Genomic DNA, 9809 nt, shown 5'->3' with positions numbered 1-9809 from the left:
TTCTTGAAGAGATGTCTAGTCTTTCCCATTCTGTTGTTTTCCTCTATTTCTTTGCATTCATCACTGAGGAAGGCTTTCTTATCTCTCCTTGCTATTCTTTGGAACTCTGCATTCAGATGCTTATATCTTTCCTTTTCTCCTTTGCTTTTCGCTTCTCTTATTAGACCAACAAAAATGACAAAAGACCTTAGTGATTGATTCTGATAAGGAAAGTGAAAATGAAGCCCGTGGTGCTGGAGAAGACTTCACAGGTGTGTCAGGTGTAACTATTGAATGTAATAACCTGCAAAGTGTTAGTGAGGCAACAGAACTGATTTTTGGCCAGCGAAAATACAAATCACCAGCCACAGGCATTAGTTTCGGCAAAAATCCGCTAGTCAATAGCAAGTTAACTGACAGCTCTTCAGAGAATAGAAGGGAGCTGGCATTTCAGAGTAATTTTTGCAGCTTGGGGAACAGCAGAAGCTTCACGTTTGTGGGTACAACAGGGGCATCATAACGTGAAGGCTCCAGACTAAAAAAGATAAAGGGCCATCTATTTTTCTCCACACTCAGAAGTTGGAGGATATGTCCATTCTCCTCAACTTTTTTAAACCTCAACTGCTATAAAAAGCAAAACAAGGAATAACACTTACCCTAACTAACCTTCAGAGAAGGCAATGGCACCCCACTCCAGTACTCTTGCCTGGAAAATTCCATGGACAGAGGATCCTGGTGGGCTATAGTCCATGAGGTCGCCAAGAGTCGGACACGACTGAGCGACTTCCCTTTCACTTTTCACTCTCATGCATTGGAGAAGGAAATGGCAACCCACTCCAGTGTTCTTGCCTGGAGAATCCCAGGGACAGGGGAGCCTGGTAGGAGGCCGTCTATGGGGTCGCAGAGAGTTGGACACGACTGAAGCGACTTAGCAGCAGCAGCTACCTAACCTAATTTTTTAATAGTGTGAGTTCCCTTGCTCCTGAGATAAATTATATGAAGAAACAGACATCTTGGTAATCTTACCACCTGGAATACATGATTCCATTTTTTTTTTAACTTTGACATTATACCCATAAATAAAACAAACTTGAAGGGAAAATGGCTTTTAGGGACCATAGCACACTGGGAAGAAGACTAATTTTCTAGTACTCACAGAGTATATGATCCCTAAAATGCCCAAGAAGGAAGGATTTGACATTTCCCAACGGGCTGACACAACCTGTAAATGTACCTCAAATGTGAGCTAGGGATGGAGAATCACATGGGGAAGACAACATCATGCAATGCAAATGACCCACAGCTGATGTCATTTAGCCAAAATGGTTTTCTTTTAAATAGACAATCATTCTTTGATGGTGGTAGTGGACAATAATTATTACACTTTTCCTTGAATAGTTACAAGGATAATCATATATTTGCAAAGGCAGCATTCCCAATTCAGAGGTGTCATTTAATGTTGGAATCTTTGAAAGCTATGAAAGCAACCTAAACATGGCTGTGCTGCTCAGAAGAGATCTGACTTTCTTGCTCCAGACTGAAGTACAATGGGCAGTCCCTGCCATGGCCTTCATGTATTCGTGTGCTCAGCCCATTACTGTCCTAGCCTCATTGGCTTATGACTTTCTCTCCCTCTTTGAGGGAAGGGAGGGACTATACTCTGCTCACTCAGTCTCTAGGGTCCTAAATATTGTCAGTTCCCTATACATGCTTTGGGCTTTTTTTTTTTTAAACAATTTTTTACAATGTAAACTTGGGACAAACCTCAGTTGGGTTCTAAGTACTTATAATTTAAAAATAAATTTCAGTAATGTGATTTATAAGAAGATTGATCAGTAATCTCAGAAAGATGAGTGGGTTTAAAATCTCCTCCCACATAAGAAAGGGATGTGGTAAAACTTGTAGCAACAGAGTCACCTCCTCACTGGACCAAAGGGAAAGGAGTGGGCTTGTAGGGAAGTGAGAAGGAAAAGATATTCTTAAAAAAATTTTTTTTATTTCATTTATTTTTGGCTGTGCTGGATCTTTGTTGCTGCCCAGGGGCTTTCTCTAGTTGCAGTGAGAGGGCTACTCTAGTTGTGGTGTGCAGACTTGTCATTGCCGTGGCTTCTCTTGTTGTAGACCATGGGCTCTAGGCGCTCTGGGTTCAGCAGTTGTGGCACTTGGGCTCAGTAGTGGTGCTGCATGGGCTGAGTTGCCCTGTGGCATGTGGGATCTTCTTGGACCAGGGATCAAACTGTGTCCCCTGCATTGACAGCAGATTCTTTTCTTTTTAATTAAAAAATATTTATTTTATTATTTGGCTGTACCAGGTCTTAATTGTGACCTGTGGGATCTAGTTCCCTCAAGAGGGACTGAACCCCCTGCATTGGGAGCATGGAGTCTTAGCCACTGGACCACCATGGAAGTCCCTAAAATATTTTTTAATGTTAACTTTTTAAATTGAAATATAGTTGATTTGCAGTGTTTCAGGTATACAGCAAAGTGATTCAATTTTTTATATATATGTGTATGTATATGTATATAGATGTTAAAGGTGGCGCTAGTGGTAAAGAACTCGGCTGGCAGGCAGATTCTTAACCATTGGACCACCAGGGAAGTCTGGAAAAGATGTTTTTAACTTCATTTTACACAAGGGGCGACTTCAAGGGGTTACCTTCCTAGAGTCTCTTCCTGTGGAAACTAGGGTAGAGCAAGGCCATAGCGTGTTTGCCACATGACTCCTCATTCACTCTCTGCCTGACCCAGGAGTTTTCCTGGTCCTTGTGCACCTAGGATCCTAGCTGCTGAGATGCAGGAAGGAGCAGATTCTCCTTTCCTTTCTGCAGTATCACCCTAACAGAAAAGGCGATGGACCCAAACGTGCTCAAATTTGGAAGCTACGTGGATGTCTGTATCACTGTATTGTACTGTGTAGATACAGGCCTAACGTTCTGATTGGCTCATGTGGCCACAGAAGGTGGATGAGGCTTGCTCTGGGAGAGTGGCAGGATAGAAAGAGTACAATACAGAAAAAATATTTTAAGAAATAATAGCTACAAAGCTTGGTGAAAGACAAATCTACATATTTATGAAGCTGAGTAAACTCCAAACAGGAAAAATCCTAAGAAATCCATGCTGAGACAAATCATAATCAAAATGCTGAAAACAAAAGGCAAAGAAAAAAATCTTGAAAGTAGCCAGAGAAAAAGGACACATTATTGACAGGAGATCAATGATTTGAATGACTACGTTTTTCTCATCAGACACCACAGAGTTCAGAAGGAAGCGGCACAACATTTTAAAAGCGCTGAAGGAAAAGAAACGTCAACCTAGGGATAAAGATGAAATAAAGACATTCTCAGCTGAAAGCAAAGTAACAGAATTCATAGCCAGCAGATCTACTCTAAAAGAATTGCTAAACGAGATTCACCAGATAGAAGGAAAATTACATAAGAAGGAAACTTGGAACAACAAACTATTTTTCCCCTCCAGAATTCTTTAAAATATATCTAATGGTTGAAAGTAAAAAATACAACACTGATGGAATTTTCAATGTATATAGATGCTATATACTTACTATATATATAGGGGTGAAAGTAAAGGGATCTATATGGTGGGAAGGTTTCTACATTCCAACTGAAGTGCTAAAAAATTGATTCTAGGCATTTATTTTGTAATCCCTAAGCAACCACTAAAAAATTATACAAAAAGATAAAATCATAATATGATTTTATGAATGTTTAAATGACCCAAAAGAAGGTAGGAAAGGGAAACAAAGGAATAAATAAGAGAGGGAAAAGCAGATGATAAATAAGAGTTGACCTAAGTCCAAACATAGCAATAATTGCATTAAACATAAATAGTCTAAGCATATCAATTAAAAGACAGATTGGCAGGGTGGACTAAAAAACATAACTATATGCTGTTTATAAAAACACTACTTCAAATATAAATAGACATAATGTGTTTACAGATTAGATGACTCAACATGGTAAAGATGCCAATTTCCCCCTAACTGATTTACATATTTAATGCAAATAATAATAAAAAAGCAGGATGTTTGTGTCTCTCTGTGTGTGTAGTTATAGACAAGTTGCTACTACAGTTTACATGAAAGAGCAAAGGAACTAGACCAGCTAAAACAGTTTTGGAAAAAAAACTAAAGTTGGAGGAATCATACACCTGATTTTAAGACTTGCTATAAAGGTACAATAATCAAAACTGTGGTACTGGTGAAGGAAACAGGCACAAAAATAAATAGAACAGAATCCAGAAATAGACTCATAAAAATATGGCCCTTTGATTTTTGATAAAGGTGCAAAAAAGATTTAATGGAGAAAGCAACCACTCACCATAACCAGAGCTGGGGATACTGTGGTGAACAAATCAAAGACTAAATGCAAATGACAAGGCTCTCGGGCTTTTCTTAAAACAAAACAAAACTCAGATCTGGCGATAGCTGGCCTCTATTCCCCTGGAGCTGAGTGCTGACGATTTCTTTAACACAAGACCTTGTCTGCCCAAGGTTTGTCTAGTCAGGGCTATGGTTTTTCCTGTAGTCATGTATGGATGTGAGAGTTGGACTGTGAAGAAGGCTGAGCGCCGAAGAATTGATGCTTTTGAACTGTGGTGTTGGAGAAGACTCTTGAGAGTCCCTTGGACTGCAAGGAGATCCAACCAGTCCATTCTGAAGGAGATCAGCCCTGGGATTTCTTTGGAAGGAATGATACTAAAGCTGAAACTCCAGTACTTTGGCCACTTCATGCGAAGAGTTGACTCATTGGAAAAGACTCTGATGCTGGGGGGGATTGGGGGCAGGAGGAAAAGGGGACGACAGAGGATGAGATGGCTGGATGGCATCACTGACTCGATGGATGTGAGTCTGAGTGAACTCCGGGAGTTGGTGATGGACAGGGAGGCCTGGCGTGCTGTGATTCATGGGGTCGCAAAGAGTCGGACACGACTGAGCGACTGATCTGATCTGATCTGATCTGATGCCTGCCCCAGTGTGTCACAGCTTCCAGGGCACCTTTCTGTTTCTCTTGATACCAAGATTCCATTAGATGCAATTTATTATCCCACTTACATGACTGTCCTATTGTTTTCTCTCAGAAATCTGTTTCTCTGGATCTATGTCTCTATTAAAAGATGGAGGAAGAAAAGGTAAACAAGGAAGACTATGGGTTTTAAAAGAAGGTATTTTTTGTTTACAGAAGGGCAATATATTCTTATGATTTTAATATGTACACATCATCTCCTTAGTTTCACATGTTGAGTGTTGCTCGACTCCTAGACTGGTAGAACAATGTAAACAAAAAGTGATATAAATAATTGTAGCTGTAGAGTGGTCTAAGAAGTTGGAAGGGTAGGTGGTGTTTGGGCAGCTGAGTCTGCAAGGTCCCAGGAACGTTCCATTAGGGGAGCAAAAGCCAAGAAGAAGCAATTGTGCAATAGTGGAGCCCTGAAGAGCTTCTCACTGTTACTTCAGATAACACAAGGCACCCTTCTGTACACTCTTGTGTGATTCTCATTTATAGTCTTCTGTAATAGATGGTTAATGTCTTAAAAGCAGAGATTAGTTATGTTTCTTTGTGTCTCCATGGTTTATTACAATGTCTGATATGTTTTATCTATTCAGTAACTTTTAAAATTACAGTTGACCCTGGAACATAACGCAGGGGGCTATGCGTACTGACCCTCCATGCAGTTGAAAAATCCATGTATAATTTCTAGTCAGCCCTCTGTATCCATGGTTCCTTTGTTATCTTTAGTTCCTCTGTATCCACAGATTCAAACAACACAAAGAAGTCTGACAGAAAATAGTTTCCACACAAAGAAATGCATCCAAAAAGAACCAAATGAACTGTGAAAAGTATATGATCGGCCTCTGAAAACAGTTGTACAGCCAGGTTAGGTTTTCTTAGTTACAGTGAAACTGGAATTGATAGGTGCAGCTGGGATAACAATTCTGACACAAAATGATACACCACAATGTACTTTTTCAGGATAAAGATGCTAAACTAATGGGTCAAACCAATAAGGAAGATTTCTATTCCTGACAAACATGGTTATTCAATATTGTTAATGTGTGTTAGAATTTGATCTTTTCAATTATGGTCATCAAAATGACCCCAAACAGAAGAGGATCACTTTCTATTACTGTTTTGGGAAAAATTTTAAAGTCAAACAGTAACTGATGCTTGAGTTTAATCCATGATTAGGTCTGAAATGCTGTACAAATTCTGTATCAGCTGAGCTACCAGGGAAGCCCAAAGGGTGTGTTGCCTCCTGGATGGGGAACCCTGGTCTCCCGCATGACAGGCGGGGATACTCACCACTATGCAATGAGGATGATGTAACCATATCAACTCTTTGATAAAATATATGCAGAAAGAGCAAAGAAGCAGTGTGTGTGTGTGTGTGTTGCTCAGTTGTGTCCAACTCTTTGCGACCCCATGGACTGTAGCCTGCCAGGCTCCTCTGTCCATGGAATTCTCCAGGCAAGAATACTGGAATGGGTTGCCATTCCCTTTTCCAGATAATCTTTCTGGTCCAGGAATTGAACCCAGGTCTCTTGCATTGCAGGCAGATTCCTTTTTACCATCTGAGCCAACAGGGAAGCCCCCAAAACCAGCAGAGACTTCAAAGTGTTCAACAATAACACAAATCATTATTTTTATTATTATTCAAATACTTTTACAAATTAACTCTCTTTGAAGGGATTGGCAATGTAGCTTCACCATAGTTAGGTTATATAAAACATAGGTATTATAATGTGAAGCTTTTCAAGTCCTTACTTTAAATACCAATTAAAAAACTCAGTAAGGGTGGAAGAGATAGGGCTCTAAAAATAAAAATTCTGAACATTTATAATCAGAGGCAACACAGGAATAAAATAAACAAGAATTATTATAGATTATTTGTCTTAAGGTGTACAGCAGGACACACACACACTTTTGTATTTAATTTAGATAGCATAACAACATAGTGAATATTCCAACCCCACAACTTCATCACTAAGTAACAACTGCAAGAGTTCTTATTTCTCCTTGTATGTTCTGCCCCATTCCATCTTTCCATCTCACCTCCCCAAATCCCCACTGTCATGAAGCAATCACTGCCTTTTTTGTGGCATTGGTAAGAAAAAACTTCTGGGAACATTTTTAAGAGTGAAATTAATGCAAATTCACCTTGAGTAGAAAAACTTGTTTAGACTTGTCTCCTACTCACATAGTATGGACAGTAAGCAGCATCTCTGCTGCTATGATATCTTATGTTGGCAACAAGCCCATTAAAAATGAGTTATTTTACTCTCTTGTAAGTCTTTACAAAATGGATTTTTATGTGACCTCACCCTCAAATATTCTATTAAGCTGATCAAAATAAGCCTAATTTTTTTTTTCAGCTTCTGAAAATAAAGACATTTAAGCATATTAGAATATACTCAGTGGTGGTGTGTGTGCTCAGTCATGTCTGACTCTTTGCAACGCCATGGACTGTAGCCCACCAGGCTCCTCAGTCCATGGAATTTTCCAGGTAAGAATACTGGAGTGGGTTGCTGTTTCCTACTCCAGGTGATCTTCTGACCTAGGGATCAAACATGAGTCTTCCATGTCTCCTGTATTAGCAGGCGGATTCTTTACCACTGAGCCACCTGGGAAGCCCCCAAATAATCAAGAACAGATTAAAATACTTATAGGCAACTTACCTCATGCAAATTCAGTTCTTTTACTTTTTCTTTTAATATAACCTGTAAGACAAAAACGTATGCTTTTATGCCCATTTATATCTGTAATTTGAAATATGTCTCATTTTACTCACAAATATTTTTCTTTTATATTCTTGTGTATATAGCTCATATCACCTCATATTCAGTATTGGGGAGAATTTCTTTTACAGTTTGAGACAGAACATTTCAGCAATATTCTTTTAACTTGAGCAATGGAGCAATATTCTTAAAAGCAATTTTAAAATCTCTTTGAGAACAGACTAAATTCTGGGAGACAACATTAATACACAGCAATCTGGAGTAATTGCTAATATGGGGGGAAAGTAAATGAGACTGCTTGCCTCAAGATTTGGTAAAACATAGTTTTGACTCATGGGACTGACTGGTAATTTATAAAAGAATGAAAGGTAAGGTCAACCTTAATTTTTGAAGCTTTGCTTATTATTATACATGACTATCCTCAGAAAACTTTAGCTCTATCTAGAGTTATATAAATGGGCTTGAAATTCATCCAGGTGCTGTCCCTAACCTAACTTTATGGAGACTGCATGCATGTGTGCTCAATTGTGTCCAACTCTTTGCCACCCCATGGACAGCAGCCCAACAGGTTCCTCTGTCCATGGTATTCTCCCCTAAGAATACTAGAGTGAGTTGCCATTTCCTCCTCCAGGGCATCTTCCCAACCCAGGGATCAAACCCATGTCTCCTTCGTCTCCTGCATTGGCAGGTAGATTCTTTACCACTGAGTCACCTGGGAAGGCCAAAGGAAACCATAAACAAAATGAAAAGATCATCTACAGACTGGAGAAAATATGTGTCACAATTGACATTTCAGTCACAAATGATGTGACTGCAAAGGGCTTAATTTCCAAAATATACAAACAACTCCTACAACTCAGTAACAAAAAACAACCCAATTGAAAAATGGGGAGAAGACCTAAATAGACATTTCTCCAAAGAAGACATACAGATGGCCAACAGTCATGTGAAAAGATGCTCAACATTACTAATTATCAGAGAAATGCAAATCAAAACCGCAGTGAGTGCCACCTCACACCAGTCAGAAAGGCCAGCATTAAGAATCTACAAATAACAAATGCTGGAGAGGGTGTGGAAAAAAAGGGAATTCTCCTGTGCTGTTGGTGGGAACGTAAGTTGGTGCAGCCACTAACTATGGAAAACAGTATAAAGGTTTCTCAAAAAACAATTTGAGACAAAATTGAGACAAACAGATTCATTCCATTAGAAAACTAAGACATTTATCTCTGTAAATGAATCCCACGGGACCCATGGAGAAGAGTGGGGTTACCTATGAATATCAGTGTGGACATCCAAGGAACTCACCAATGAGCTCAGATTTCAAAGCAACACAGACAAAAGATGGACAAAAAGATATGTAATTCTAAAATGATGACATGGTTCTGTAACATCAGTATCAGCAAGATTAAAGACCCCAAAAAACTGAAGTTTGTGCCCCCACTTCTTTCCCCCTCCCAAACTACTAAGGATGACAAAAATAATTTCAAAAGAAAATTAAGGAACACCTAGGCCCTTAATTTTGGTGTCAGTGGTAAAATATTAATGGATGACACATGGAAGAAAAAAAAATTTTACAGGCCTTCAAGAAAAGCTAAATTTATTACCTTAAAGAGCAAATCAGCAAAGGGACAGTACTAAGGGCAAGGAATTAACAACAATGACAGAAGTATCTGGACTTCTCAGTGGTATGATGTGAACTAATATTTAAAGTAAAAAGGGAGGAGATGAGATCAGTATAATACACCTGGTTACCTCCAAGGAACTAGTATGTATTTTAACAAGGAGGAAGGTAAAAAATTCATTTACTGGACCTCTGAACTCCATTAGAATAATAGTAACTTTAGGATTTTAAGCTACAGCATTTCCCTTTAGCAAAATGTTCTCCAGAGTTCCCTGTTAAATTGTATTGTTTTATCATTTGAACTTTCTATAACTTCAAGTAATACTTAAGAATACTTAAAGTGAAGTGTATTGTACTGCAAACTGACAAGCAAAATGCTAAAATGAACACAAGAAAATCCAGTCTCAGTTCAAAATATGTGTGGAAATCTGAGCCCTCATTATTTGGTGAAAAACAAGA

General features: G+C 38.9%; 1 protein-coding gene across 1 annotated transcript in view; it reads right to left on the bottom strand.

The window, feature by feature from the left end:
* RNF24 (ring finger protein 24) overlaps positions 1-9809 on the bottom strand; it is a 112162-nt gene that overhangs the window by 20179 nt on the left and 82174 nt on the right. Inside the window, exon 4 of the mRNA XM_010836469.1 lies at positions 7670-7711. Within this exon, the coding sequence (XP_010834771.1) occupies positions 7670-7711 (42 nt within the window). The remainder of the gene's footprint in view (positions 1-7669; positions 7712-9809) is intronic.

The sequence above is a fragment of the Bison bison genome, unplaced genomic scaffold (assembly GCF_000754665.1).
Source record: "Bison bison bison isolate TAMUID 2011002044 unplaced genomic scaffold, Bison_UMD1.0 scf7180017864063, whole genome shotgun sequence".
NCBI lineage: Eukaryota > Metazoa > Chordata > Mammalia > Artiodactyla > Bovidae > Bison > Bison bison.
Note: the sequence above shows the minus strand (reverse complement) of the source record. Positions and strands in the feature narration are given on the sequence as shown.